Genomic DNA, 14842 nt, shown 5'->3' with positions numbered 1-14842 from the left:
ATATTTGAGTGTGAAAAGTTGAGATGAAAAACTACTTTTAATCTCATAATCAGACAATTAATTCCACAGTGAAAAGAACTCCTGAAATTGAGGAAAAAGATGGACACAATGTAGAGGGATAAAACTAGTCCTGTAGCTGCATGGAGATGGAGCTACTTACCCTAACTGACCAAACCTGTCTCAAAGTTTACAAGATCAGTTTTAGGATTCATTAGATTATAGTACTAAACATTTCAGAAATCCCTACCTTTAAATATTTGTAGGTAAATACAATTACAATTTTAATCAAATACATTGATATTCCATTTAATTACAGGGGAATTACGCGTCAGTCGTGGGCTGTATTATAAAGTGTTGCCATGTTTTTATCTTCTGTGTTAAGTAGACTGATTTTACATGTACTGAAATGTGTTATATAAATGTCATTGGCATCTGAATGAGCCATAACTAAACTCATAAATAAAAACATTAAAATTGATTTGAAATATATGTTGAGTGATGTAATGTAAATCTCTTTCAGTTTTTCCTCAAACTGCTCTGTCAGCCTCAAGATTTGAATCATTAAAGATACAGACAGTCTCAAAGTCAGATGTCACCAAACAACTTTTAAATAGACCAAACAAAAACAACTGAAAATGATTGAGACAAAATCAATCAAAAATGTTTTTTTGTTTTAATCAGCACTTGCTCTGGGAAAACCTGTTTGTGTCCAGGCTTCTGCAGTTTCTACCCAGTCCTCAAATCTGAAACATCCAAAACTGTCACGGTTCTGGGCCTGTGGCCCAGTGTTTTGATTCTATATTATTGTTTATTGGTCTGTTTTCCTTTGGATTCTTGGCTTATGACTACTGGTGTTTTGGTTTCTGTTCTATATTTCTTAGCTTGTGTATTCCTTTCCCCCTGATGTCACTCTGACCCCTGTACTGTGTTCCTCCTGTTCTTGGTCAGAGTTATCTGTGTTCAGTCTGTGGATTTCCTGTTTTACTTTGAAGGTTCATATCTTATGTCAGTGTTTCTAGTTTCGCTTCCTCTGTCTCGTTTAGTCTAATTTCTCCCGGCTGTGTTCCCACCTGTTCCTCGTTTCCTCATGTGCCTACCAGTGTATTTTAGTCCCTGTCAGTTGGTTCTTGTTGTTGCATCGTTAACGTCACTTCACCCTCATGCTGTGTGGATCTCCTTGTTTTTCCCGTGAGTTTATGTTGTTTCCCAGTTTAGTTTAGTTTGCTTTGTAAGCTTGTTTTCCTGTGCCAGCAAATAAAGCTGAGATAAAAGCTTTTGAGTTCACCCCTCGAGTCTGAGTCCTGCATTTTGGGTCCACCACTCCTGCTTGCCTGCCTGCCACACAGCCAACCGTGACAAAAAAAGAAAATGAGGTTTAACAAAGAGCGATAACAAATGAAAACTTTGGTTTCCATTGGTTCCATTAAGGACAATTGTTTTAATTTAAAACATTTAATGTAATACTGATAATGACATTTAAGGATTTACCAAGTGATGTTTCATCGTCTGGAGTGGCTGCAAGTTGATCATAATATTTCTTTACCATCTCAAGCTCTGTTGAAACATCTGAAAAACAAAATATTTTTTAATTGTTTCCCGCCACAGGGTCACTCAGTAATTTATAAGTTAATTAAAAAATAGATAGACAAATAGGTAAACAGACTGTGCTATCAGGTACAAGACTGTAAAGAGAAAAGGAAGAAAGCATTATCAAATGTAATTACAGCAAACTGTCCTGTTTACCTGGGAGTAAGCCCCCATCAGTTTTGAATGAACGTTCAATGGATTCCTTCATAATTTTCTCCAGAATCTCCAGGATGTTTACCTATTTTAGAAATTGTAATTACTTATCACAGATCAAAATGTGTTAAAGTCAAATACAATTACATTTAGAAGTTTCTCAAACTGGATTAAAAATATAAATTGAAGATACATTTTTGTCTAAGTCTATTCCAGCTAAACATAGAAAAAGCCTTTGGGTGAATTAACAAAAATTAACAAAATATGGTAATCATATTTCTTCATAAAACATGACAAACCATTAAACTGCGTAACTTCTCCAACATGGTATTTTTTGCCTGCTCAAACATGTCCTTCTTTGAGTGCACGTGGTCCTTAATAGTCTCTCTCATGTTGTACAGCGTGCCTTCTCCTTCAAATTCTGCAGCCTCTACAATAAGACAGAAAGCTCCAATCAGATTTCTCTTACTGAATAATGATAAATATGTGTTTTAGTGCCAAGTTATGAATCTCTAATCTTATTTCTTACTCTTGTAGCCTTCTTCCATAATGTTCTCAATTGTCTCTGTCAGACTGCTGTAGACTTTTTTCTTCTGTTTCCGCATCATTCTGTTCAGTTTTGCCTTAATTTTTTCTTCCTTAGACACAAAACATGAAATACGGATGAAAATCATTTTAAATCACATAAAGTCATAAAAAATTTTTTTACTGTCCATTAGTTTAGACAGGAAAGTTTCATCTCTTACCTCTGTCCTGAGAAACCTGAACTGCAGTTCAGCATTTTTGTACTTTTCAATCAGAGAATCAGTGTTAAGAGAAAATTCATTGATGACTCCATTGAATGCTCCACGTTCTGAGTCATTTCTAAAACATAAACATTGTGGTTATTAATGGCAGAATTGGCAAGTTTATATGTTATAAATTATCTTGAATAATATTATGTGACTGTTTAGAATTTGTCTTCTCTTACGGGAAGGTCTTTCTGAATTCATCATCAATGCTGTCGGTCAGAGATGAAGCCAACTTCATGTTAAGGTTAATTAGGGTCCCGTTCTTTGGTTTGTGGACGCCACCATTCTCAACGACACACTTCAGTACCTTGTGAAAAGCACCACCCTTCTTTCCCTAAAACAAAAAAGAAAACAAAATTATTTAAATACATATTACTGTTAAATCTGTAAATTTTTTGTAACTATATTTAAAATACATACACGATACAAGAAGTTCTTGAGTTTTTCTCCATATGAACCTTTGGATTTCTCAACGCCATCATTAAGACATTTTTCAAAAGCCATAATGGTCTCTTCCATTTCTTTTCGGACATTTTCAAGTTGGAGGTTCATGATTCTCTCAAGTTCTGCAAACACCTCGCCTTTTTTACTATCCTGAAAAATAGTTGAAGTAATAAAACCATAAAAACTACTTGTCGTTTCTTATAGGTTTTTGAATTCAGTTGGTTTTAAAAATCACTCTTCTGTAATAAGAACTTGAGAAGCTAAATATAACAGCAAAAATATATGAGATAAGTAATAACCCATAAACTATTAAAAAAAAAAAACTAAATAAGAAACACAAAGACAATTGAGAAATCCCAGAATGTAAGAGAATGTTGTTGTATATCTTTTACTTGACCTTACCACTCCTCTGGAGTTGGCTCCTTGAATCAAAGCAAGAATCCCATAAGCTCCACTCACATAGTTTACTGTCTCAGAGTGACAGTCATTGAGATCTTGCAAAAATCTCTGAAGTTTGATTATTTCTGTTAAGAAGAAATTTCAGTGCCACAGTTTGACATTACACACTTTAAGTCAAATTAAATAATTCTTCTTTCAGTCACAGCAAACTAAAACAATGTGTGCATCAAGACTTCACCTACCAGTTTCTTCTGGATTTAGATGCCTCCCTTTTAGGAACTCTCTGGAGCTCACTGTGAACACTTTGAAACTGTCATCAGTGAAGTGTTTCTGCGGAAAAATGATTTAATTTTAAAGCATCTTTGCAACTGTGGAGAGTCTGTACTATTTTCTGTAAGCCTATAAAACTCACCTTAATCTTGGTTCGCTTGTTGAATGCTTTCCTTACTCCATCCTTGGCTTGAATGTTTCTTTTAACTATTCGATCATGGATATCAGCTGATGAACTACATGAAATTTGCATTATGTACTGTTACCATCATCACTATTATCATCACCATCATTAATTTGGGGCAGGCTGGGTGGTTTTGATTTACTCTTGAGCTACGTCTGTCTTCGTTAAAAAAAACCCCAATCCACATGTGCAGTTTAAAAAAAATATCTCTGTTCACATGTAAACGCAAACAGTCAAACGCTGTCAAGAACATGTCAAATCCTAACCTTCTTGGGAGGGAACAAGTAAACACAAAACCTTAAGTACTTCTGAAAAGTTTTTGTTTTTCTGAAAAGGCAACTAATTTTGTGTTACTTTTCAAGTGCCATTTTCAAGCGCTTTCATTATTTGAATAATGTTAATAACTAAAGACAGTATTTTGGATTTTGCCTCACTGGCTCTCTTGGCCAGAGTTTATTTAAATAAGAACAAAACTGACAAATACTACATTAGTCTGAGTGATTCAAAATCATAAGTCACAGTGCTGTGAAATATGGCTGGTGTAGACTCACAACTTATTTATGCATACAGCATACAAATATTTAATTTTAAAAAATTAAATGTGTTCAAAAACAACGACGCGTTGGCATTGGGATTTGGCTTGTGTTTAATGTAGAAGCCACGTCCGAAGTTCACTCTAGGGGTGTCCAAATTTATAGGCTGCATCCTCCTGAGGACCCGGCCTTCACGGTTTACTTCGCAGTCCTCAGGAGGCCGGGTAGGCCAAAAGTGAGCAGCTGTGAAATTGGACGATCTAGCCTTCAGTTTTCTGTCACCAGCTGTCTCGGAGTTTAATAAACTCAGCCGTCTGCTCCTTGCTATCTAAAATATAACAGGACACTGGAGTAAATTCTTGATCATCTCACACTTCTGTTTAATCAGTTTTCTGTTTGACGTTTATTCAGCTGTGTAAAAACCCTGGAAGAACCCACCCAAGGGATTAATAAAGTTTTATTTAATCTACTATAATCTAATAACTTTAATCTCAGCCAAAATGCTTTACTCACAAACAAATAAAACACTGAAAAAACCCAAACAATAACATTTTCAGTTATCTAAGTGACTTTATTTCATGAGATCATGTTTAACCTGAGTAGCGAAAGATCGCGGGAGGTTTGAAAACAATGTGCCAGGAGTTCGCTGTTCTCGAGCTATCGAGCTGGTGGGTAACAGATGTCTCCGAAAAAGTCGGAGCACTTTTGCAAATATGTGATGTTTTGATAAACTGCCGCCATTGTTGGAAACTGGAATTAGCTTGGCCGCGCTATGAATTCTGGGATATGGTGGGCCACGAAGGATACACCCGACCCATCCTTGGGAAATGAAGGCCTCAGGAGGATGCAGCAGATGAATTTGGACACCCCTTATGACTCCTGTCTTTCAAAATGGAGGGACAGTAACTGCAGGTGTATATGTAAGCATCTAAAAACTGCAGATAGTAAGATTAACAGCAACAGTATACTGTGTAAATCCACCATTGTAGAAATTCATTTCATCTAAACAATATTGTGGTGTACAGCATGATGTCAAAACGTTGTATGACAAAGTCTCTGTATTCAAGTTAAACACAGAAACTGAGTTTTCAAAAATCTCCACGCTGGCACGAGTTTTTTTTAAAAAAAACCTCAGTTATTAGTGATACGAAAAGCCCAAATGCATAGAAAAAGCTGCGTTTTCAAAAATACCCATGTAGGTGTGGACGTAGCTTTGGCCTTTAGGTGGAAATGTGGGAGGCTCCCTTTCTGACAAAGCTGAGTTTTCCCTGGCTGTTGCACACCTGTAACTCATGGTCATCGCCTAAATTGTGTTTAAAGACTGGCTGTGGCACTGCTTCTCTGCCACGTTAGGGTGTTGCTCTCCACTAATTTACTAGTTCATTTTATATATTTCTTTCATTGTAAATAAACCTATTAAATGTCATATTAGTTGTGCAAGTCTGCCTTGCGGATCCAGTTTATAATGATATGACTTTATTTGTTTAATGTATTTATTTTGACTGTTAAAAAAGCCAAACAAACTCGCAAATATGGGAGACTGGTAGCATTTATTCTTAAAGCACTCAGAGAAAAGCCAGCATGTTTATTTGGATCGTGATGTCACCACACGCTGACATGCTTATATACAAATGTTTCTTTTGTCACAGCAACTGTTTTAACTTTGTTGCTGAAGGACAGTGTAATGGCACTTTTGCTTTACAATGGTTGAATTACTCGACTGTAAGGACCAGGATATACATGATTTCCTATAATCTCATAGATTATGTGCAACATACATTAAAGCTGCCATGATGTCATTTGCATCTCTTTCTTCACCTGCTCTCCTGTTATTGCTCGCCCTCTTCTCTCTTGCTGTCCCTCTAGAACAAAATAATTCCCCTGCCTTTCCCACTCTCCGCTGTTCCACTCCCTCTCTGTTTATTACTCAGTCCACCATCTTCAGTAAATTTTATAAAATTGTATCTACCTCTCAAACCCCTTTTGACCCAAATGTTCTGTATTAATTACAACAAAGGCTCAACCCTGTGCTTCATTTTTTCTCTAGCCTGCGTTGATCTTATGTGGAAACACCCTGTATTTGATCAGAATTCAAAATTTACTTACAGATCATCTGAATCAAGAAGATCAGACTTGGTGCAGATAAAGTGAATTTGCTGACATTCGCCACCATTTCCAATCAGACTACTAACACTTTTCAGGATCTCCCAGGCCTCTTTCTCTGATGCTGCTCGATTAATTTCAGTCACAATCCACACAGTAGAACAATCTCCAACTATCTGAAAGGAGAATAACATGTCTCAGTGCTTCATTGAAAGATGACTGTTTACTGACAACACAGTATAAGCAAAGAGCAGTAAATGTGAATTACCCCTTTCCACATCTGATCTCTGCTCTTGTTACAGTCACCATTTCCAGGAAGGTCCACAAGTGTGACATACTGGAGAAAAGGATTGTTTGGCACCCTGACAGTCACACACTTCACTAGTGGCCAAAACCATGTTTTTCCTTCATTACCTTCTCCTTGTTTTGAATCACTTCTTGTGTACTTGACAAATTGTGCAGAAAGTTCATTAGCCTGCAATAAATAATAAAAGCAGTGCAGTTTAATTTCAGTCCTCACAAAAAGTCTTTGCTGACTTTGCTCAGCAGTGAATTTCTACGGAGCAATTTAAAGTGTAAGAGTAGGTTAAAATAGGGAACTGATCACTGTTGTGTAAAGACGTAAAGGTTCTTACTGCGATTTAAAAAAAATAAAAATCATGCTCTACATAACGGACCTGGACCAGTCTTGGGTCTTGTTAACCACAGTTATTACAAGAAGAGATTTTTTTCTGGAAATGTGATCATCTAAAGATCATTGTGGGATCTCAGTAAGATCTGTTTCGATCACTGGATCTGTTTTCAGTGTTTTGTTTTTTGGACTTTTGAATCTATGCTGCATGCCGTTTTCAGAAGTGAGTTATGTTTCTAGTTCTTAGTCTTTTGTTAATTTTTTCAGTTCCCTTTTTGTGTTTAGGTTGTCCTAGTTTCACCTGTGTGCCCTTCCCAGCATCCCCAGTGTGTATTGACTATCATGGCTATCTGTTATAGTACTAATATGATGTTATTACGTGCTGCGTCGTCTCACTCACAGCATGACTATTATGTAATTTCTTCTGCTCCTTCTGTATTACTAGCAGTTGGTAACCCATTTAATTAGAGCAGGTAGTTGTCTTCCACAGCACACCTGATCATTTCTCAGAGTGGTTGGGAAACACTGCTCTACATAATGGACCAGTCTTGGGATCTGTTAACCACAGTTATTACAAGAACAGGTTTTTTTTCTGGATATGTGATCATCTAAATGGCATTATCTGATAATTTGGTCAGTTCCCTTTTGTGTCCAGGTTGTCCTAGTTTCACCTGTGTGCCCTTCCCAGCATCCCCAGTGTGTAGTCTATCATGGCTGTCTGTTATAGTAGTAATATCAGAGTTTTTGTCTTACTGATTCACATGTCAAAATCTTCCGCCTGGATTGGAGAAATTCTGGAATTTCTTTGAAATATTTGTTCTCCATGAGGTTTTCAAAGGACTTTATCCATTCGTCTCCATACAGTGCTGTCAGCTTTTCAACAGCATCATGATAATCATCGTCTTCCTTTTCCTGATTTTTATTATTGCCAAGAAGCTGACGCTGAAATGACCACAACTCATCGTTCCACTCCTACAAAAATAGATGACAAGCAATTTATTGAGGCATGTACCCAACCTTAAACCCCAGGAAATGGACTCTAACACATGTTATAGGTTTAAGTAAAAATCAGACTTTCAGAACTCATTTTACCTCCTTTGCGATGAACTCAATTTCTGCCTCATACTTTGTGCTACGTGTGTTAGCTTCCACTTTGATCATGACTGAGGTGCAGGCATTGATGCTTCCTGAGGGTAAAAGATTCTTCTCTTTGATGATGGCATTTATCAAAGAGCTCTTTCCAGCCCCAGTTTTACCAAAGACACCAACCAGCTCCCTCTTGTCTGTCTCCAAATCACTGATCTTTTTCCTGTGGAACAATATTTTAAATATGGGTTAAATGATTCAGTCATGAAAACATTTTTAAGCATGCTTTAAAAGTGAGAGTTTAAAAGAGCGTTATAATCATGTTAGTGATTATTCAATGAATCATTACTAGTTTTATACACTGGTTCCACAAATTGTTTATTATACGTTGTTTTATTTTACTACTGAATTATTTCAGCATCTATAATTGTACTGCTGTATGTCAGCAGTCTGTGTCATACAATCTGACGCAAGAAAGGAAATTACCTAAAGGGTTCATGTACAGGCAGCACGGTGGCATGATGTTTAGCACTGTTGTCTCACACCAACATCTGGCTGGGGGACTTTTTATTTTGAGTTTATCTCCATGTTTGCCTCGGCTCTCTCTCGGTACTCTGTCTTTCTCCAACAGTCCAAAGACATGCAATTAGTATTGATTCTAAATCCTCATCAATGTAGTTACTCATTCCTGTGACTGTTTCTTGCTGAAACCAGTGTGACATCCATAAAGTGTGTTTGGACTGAATTCTTTTAATTGTTGCGTTCATGTGAATATACTGCTTATTTTTGTGTGAGTCAAGACTCTTGAAAAGGGACCATCTTCTCCGTGTGACTAAATTACACATAACTAGCAGCTTCTGAGGATGTTTTACAGATATTTTCTGCATTTTTGCTTTCTTTAAAAACAAACTCTCTGTGATCTGTTTGTGAAACTGTCACGTGATCAGGAGTGGAACCAGGCCCATACATTACAAAATATAAAAAAAACGTAATACTCACTTCAAGAAAGCACTGAGTTTGTCTTGGTCATTTAGTCTTTCATGTACAAATGTCATGATGCTTTTCACATCAGACAGTATGATTGATTCTGTGGACATAAAAGTAAAGAACTATTTAGAAGGAATTATAGACTAGAATAACCAGAAAATGTAAAATCTCATGTTTAAAAAAAAAGCAAACCTGTGTGAATTAGAGTATATCAGGACCATAATGTGACCACTTACCAATCAAACTTAGTATACCATGCAACATGTGACTGTTACATTTTGACAACAAGCCAAAGGAAAAGTAATTTCTAGCATCAAAGATGAAACTGGGATGTTGGACAAATTGTGCTGCACAGAGGTTTAACCCTGTGGTGGCTTAAACTGTGACACTGTTTAGAAAGAAACATAAATACCTGCAAATCCTGGCATTGACTGACGCTGTCGCTTAGCTGGTGACTGCAACCTGCTGGCGTCACTTTGAAGGTCTGATTTTCTCTTTCCTGATTGGATAAAAACAACAAAAAATAAGAAGAAAAGAAGAACGTGTTTCTCTCAGTAAACTTATTCTTAGTAAAGTTATGTAGATTGCAAAAAAGCTATTGGTGCCACAGACTAATATGAGATGCAATAAATACGATGCATGTGTCTCACCTGTATCACTTGTGGATGGCAAGACCTGAGGATGAATATGAGTTATACAGGAAATTGTCACTATTTGCATTGGCATTGCTCTTTAACAGCATTTAAAGGACACTAACGTACAAGTTTTACAATCAACAAACTTACATGCAGTTATGTATTCAACCAGCAGGCTGATAAAGAATAGATTATAAATTCCATTCTTCTTAGTAAATATCTGTGATCCTACGAGACAATTCTTTTGCATAGTTAAGTCCCAGTCACGAAGACCTACAGAGATGGCTGGCGAATCCCCTAGCTAGGGCAAAATGTATATTTCCCGACCCCCTATGAATTAAGTTTTTAGATTCAGTCATTATTTATTGGTTTCTGTAGAGAGTGGTCAGTCTCTGTAGACCAGAGAATGGAGCTTTACTTTGTCTCAGGCAGTTGGCCTAAATGTCTGAAATTCAGTATAACCCTTACCTGAACCAGACCAGCTGCTTCTTCATGCTCCTGTTCACACTGCAGATAAAAGGTGCAAAGCCGTGTAGAATATTGAGCTCTTAAACATGTATTAAAATTGTATTTGTCATATGGACATTAAATCTGAAGAAAAAAAACAGTTTTAAACTGACTTGAAAAGAAATGACTGTTTCCTGATTTGAGTTTTGTTCTTCCTACCACAATCAAAACAATTACAATCTATATTAGTTAAGAAATAATAAAAATACTCTAGAAATAATTACTGCCGGTGAGACACAGGAGGCCAGGATCACAGAATTGGAGACTTGGCTTTGCACCCTTACAAATCCCATAGCTAGTCAAGCCCCTTTAGCTGGTGCAGCCAAAGGTAGCGTAGGCCACATTAGCTCCCTCTGGCAGATTGTCCCGAGCAGCCGGGGAAACAGGATGACTGGGTGACGATGAGGAGGAAGCAGAGTCTTAAACAGAAGCTCCTGCCACACCACCAATCTGTTCATGTGTCTAACTGTTTTTCCCCACTTTTCGAAACACCTGCCAGGCATCAAACTCTGGTAATTGGTGATTCTGCTCTGAAACACGTAAGGCTAGAGAAACCAGCAAAGACGACCAGAACAGGTGACACTGAGGGAAATGTAAAACTGAAAGGTAAAAATAAATTCAGCAAAACTGTAATTTACGTTGGCAGTAATAACATCCAGTTATGTCAATCGGAGATACTATTAATTAATATTAATATTGAATAAGTATGTGACCCTATAGGCAACAAAATGAAGCTTTCCTTTGTCTCAGGCAGTTGGCTAATATGTCTGAAATTCAGTATAATCCTTACCTGAACCAAACCAGCTGCTTCTGCATGCTCTTGTTTACCCTGCAGATAAAAAGTGCAAAGCCAAATACAATACTGAGCACTTAAACATGTATTAAAAACTGCATTTCTCATATAGATACTGAACCTCAAGGCAACAAAATAGTTTGTAACTTAATTGAAAAGAAATGACTGTTTCTTAATTTGTGTTTTGTTCTTTCTAGCACGATCAAAACTTTGCAAATCCATCTTATAAAGAGTTAACAAAAATTGCGTTAGATATTATTTCGAGTGTTGGGCAAATTACTTTGAAAAATTAATTCGTTATAGTAAGTAGTTACTTCTTTAAAAAGCTAATTGAGTTAGTAACTGAGTTACAATATTATAAAAGTTAATTATTACTAGGAAAATAACTATTTCATTACTTAAAAAAAAAAAATCCAGATCTTTCTTTTTTTTTTTTTACACACACACACAAATAGATGCACAAGCCTAAAAAATTCAGATATTCTGGTTTACAAGGTTACAAAACTGAGTTTACAACTACACATTTGATTTACAAGTACAAAATATTTATGACCACAATTTAAGCCCATAGAAAGGGTGGGGTTTTTTGTTTTTGCTCCTTAGAAAATGCAGCTTTTACAGTTTCTTCCTGCAGCAAACATAGCAATATTATGGAGAAAATCTATCTAATTTAAAGTCTCCACTTTAAATTAGCTGAAGACAGCTTCAACCATCTGTGTGATGAAAAACTGTAACGTGTCCACACCACATTTTATTGTTAGTAACAGTAACAACATTGTAAAGATAGAAATAGCAATTAGTTAGATTACTAGTTACTGAAAAAAAGTAACAGCGTTACTTTTATTGCTGTTGTTCCCATCACTGATTATTACTGCCAGTGCATTTTAAAATATACAGATAATTCTAACAAAACTTCACCTCTGTATATAGCAATATTTTTTTTGAAACTTAATTACCTTTAACAACTTGAGTCTCTTCTTGAATTTCACTCTTGGTCCAGCTTTTGTGATCAAATTATCAATTTCTCGATCATCAAGCTCATACAGACTTTCAGCATCGATTTGTTCATCTGTCATTAAAAATAAAGTTGCAGAGATAAAGTTTATTCTCAACTTGCTTCAGAAGTTCTTGTTAATGACTGAAAAAGCAATCGGCCCAAATCTATGAGCCGTTTTACAGTTAACAGATCACATCAGTATCAATATCTGTACCCATCAGGGATTCACGTTAATACTTTACCTTTAAATTTTTCCACCCACTCACTTAGCCCCCATTCAAGCAGTTTGGTTCTTACGAAATCATCCATGACCAAGAAATGAAACTGTAAGATAAAATGCAATATTTAACCAGACAATACTGCTTTAAAGATTAGAGATTTGTGATCGACTTCTCCTTTAATGCACAAATAATCAGAGACACTGATATTAAATTCAGATTAAAAGTTCAAACTGCTCACCTTTTGTTAGAAGTAACGCAGGAAAAGGCTGCTGAGGGAGATGTGAGGGAAGCAGTGAGACACAAACAGGAAACAGGCGGGAAAAATGAAAATCAAGCAAAAAGCAAAGTCCACAAACAGATACGGTTAAAAACAAACTAGAACTGTGTGGCTCAGACTGCACAGGGGCAACTGCATCTATACATATAATAGAAAGATAAATCCAACATGAGTAAATTGGGTGCAGGGAAAAGCAGAACGGAGAACTGAGAAAAGCAGGAAGAGGTGTTTGTGCAGAAGGGAGTGGCTGGCAGACAGGTAACAACCTGTCTCAGAGCAAGTGTTTTGTTTTTCTTTTTTGTTTTACTTTTTAACAGAGGAGTGAAACGATGTTGGGTGATGAACACTTTTAAAAAAAAATAATTATTAACACCATCTTTAATCCTCAAAAGTATTAATAAAAATAGAAATTGCCACTCTTTTCTGTCACAGTCATCAGCCCAGCCACAACCATCCCACATTAGATAAATGCAACTGTTACGTTTGACATGCTGAATTATGGTGTAGAGCTAGTAGATTCAGTTAAAAGGAAAAAGAATTTATAAATCTTGGCTGAAAGTTGTTGCTTAATCAGTGTTTGTTTTTAGAATGGCGTATTTAACATGCTCAAATGTTGTATCGCTACATAAAATAATTGTGGTTCACACAAACGTGCCTTCTTATCCTCCCTGCGCTATTCGTTTTATGTTAATGTATTTAGATTGTAAAACACAAAAAGGGACAGCATATGAAAACATACATCTGTAGGGCCACATAAAAATATCTGCAGTTTGTGATGTGATTATAGAACTAAAACAAATGATTTTCCTTCCATATTCAAAGTGCCAAAGAGAATGAGATCCCTCGGTTCATCTCTAAAAGTGGAGTAAAAGGACTTAGCATCCAGCCTTTTTATGGGAATCGTGATGCAGAGTGATAAAACTGAGTTTACTTAGATGTTATTTTGCTAACAGTTAATCATGTTTAAATTTAATCAATATGATGAAATAGAAAGTGTCGTTTGGGTAATGAAATTATTTTCATACCCGACTTTTTCACCCAGATTCCGCGAGTGTTTTTGACTACGCTGCTCATCCTTGTGTCTCTCTGTGTGCGTGAGATTGTGGAAGTCTGAGAGATGTGAGAATCTCTGAGTTTACCGTGTATGATTAAGAAAGAAGTTATATTAAGTGTGTTGTGATTGGTAAACGCAGAAGATTCATGTGTAATTAATAGAATATATGTGATTATACATGAAGTGTATGAAGGAAAGTATATTCACATGCAAGAGAAACAACAGGATGGGATGCCCATCTTCCCCCCTTCTTCCTCTTACCACACTTGGTAAGATGCGACGAAAGCAGTGCGTTTATTGAAGAGTGAAGAGAATGTTACATAACAATACATTCCAGTGCGTTCCGTCGACTCCCGTGCAGTGTCTTCTCCCAAAATGTCCGTGTTAGTGCTCTCCGCTCCCGTGTCTCTGCAGTCTCCGTGCTTGCTGCTCTCTACTGTTCCACGCTCGGCGGGCATATACACACTGAACTTGTAACTCTAGGAAACTGACGTGGAGTCTCACACAACAATCCCACGTCAAGGAGCGCTCAGCCACACTGTTAAGTAGCTGCCCAACGAGGCTTGATCAGCTCCAGGTGTGTGTGATGATCTTCAGGTGTGGCCAGCAACCTGGCAGGGCCACACCCACCAAGCCTGAAGGTGCCTGTCACAGCTACACACGCACACAGTCACACCTCCCTATACACACACAAGCATGAACATGCTTGGGAAAGGCAGCACAGTGCAGAAAAATATATAAAATGAGACAACAACTGCTCGTGGACCCTGGGTCGCTCAGACCCAGGTCGATGACACCTGTAATATTTTAATATCACACAAAAGGTTATAAAAGGTTACTTTGGCTATAAAAGTTAACAGATCCTTGGGCCCTATTTTACAGGCCACTAAACTTTAACCCAGTTAGTTACCAGGTACACAGCTGCTGATAAGACATGTGACTGAAGGATTGTAGATGACCTATAAGGCCACCCAGACAAGAACACCTTCAGAGGAAGCAGAATCCACAATCAATTGACTTGGTTTGTGGTTCAGTCTTTACAATTCATAGATAATTTTGTTGTATGTTACAAACTACTGTGGTGCTGCAAAATACTTTTTGGCAGGTAGCTTATTTTTAGTGTCAGAAAAAACAAGATCAGGATTTGAAAAATCATGTTTCCATCTTACAGCTATAGAATCAATACAGAA

At 36.9% G+C, this 14842-nt stretch overlaps 1 protein-coding gene across 3 annotated transcripts; it reads right to left on the bottom strand.

The window, feature by feature from the left end:
* Positions 1–690: 690 nt before the first annotated feature.
* On the bottom strand, positions 691–14246 carry LOC146520082 (nuclear GTPase SLIP-GC-like). Of its 3 annotated transcripts, XM_085158038.1 has the most exons (25): positions 13914–14246; positions 12560–12587; positions 12343–12424; positions 12060–12172; positions 11101–11139; positions 10424–10465; positions 10272–10310; positions 9819–9843; positions 9581–9667; positions 9181–9268; positions 8188–8404; positions 7849–8067; positions 6733–6939; positions 6468–6640; positions 3787–3880; positions 3617–3704; positions 3378–3499; positions 2952–3125; positions 2711–2865; positions 2487–2604; positions 2270–2378; positions 2040–2170; positions 1744–1825; positions 1489–1566; positions 691–1335 (listed from the first exon to the last, which is right to left on the bottom strand). In XM_085158038.1, exons 3-25 carry the CDS (start codon positions 12407–12409, stop codon positions 1217–1219), a joined length of 2586 nt encoding a protein of 861 aa, XP_085014164.1. In that variant the 5' UTR covers positions 12410–12424; positions 12560–12587; positions 13914–14246; the 3' UTR covers positions 691–1216. The 3 variants fall into 3 exon arrangements, with proteins under 3 accessions (XP_085014164.1, XP_085014165.1, XP_085014166.1); XM_085158039.1 differs by lacking the exon at positions 10424–10465 and having other exon boundaries at positions 12560–14246; XM_085158040.1 differs by lacking the exons at positions 10424–10465; positions 11101–11139 and having other exon boundaries at positions 12560–14246.
* Between the last annotated feature and the right edge of the window lie 596 nt (positions 14247–14842).

Source organism: Neolamprologus multifasciatus, chromosome 4, assembly GCF_963576455.1.
Source record: "Neolamprologus multifasciatus chromosome 4, fNeoMul1.2, whole genome shotgun sequence".
Lineage (NCBI taxonomy): Eukaryota > Metazoa > Chordata > Actinopteri > Cichliformes > Cichlidae > Neolamprologus > Neolamprologus multifasciatus.
The sequence above is the reverse complement of the archived record's forward strand: the minus strand, read 5'-3'. Positions and strand labels throughout refer to the sequence as shown.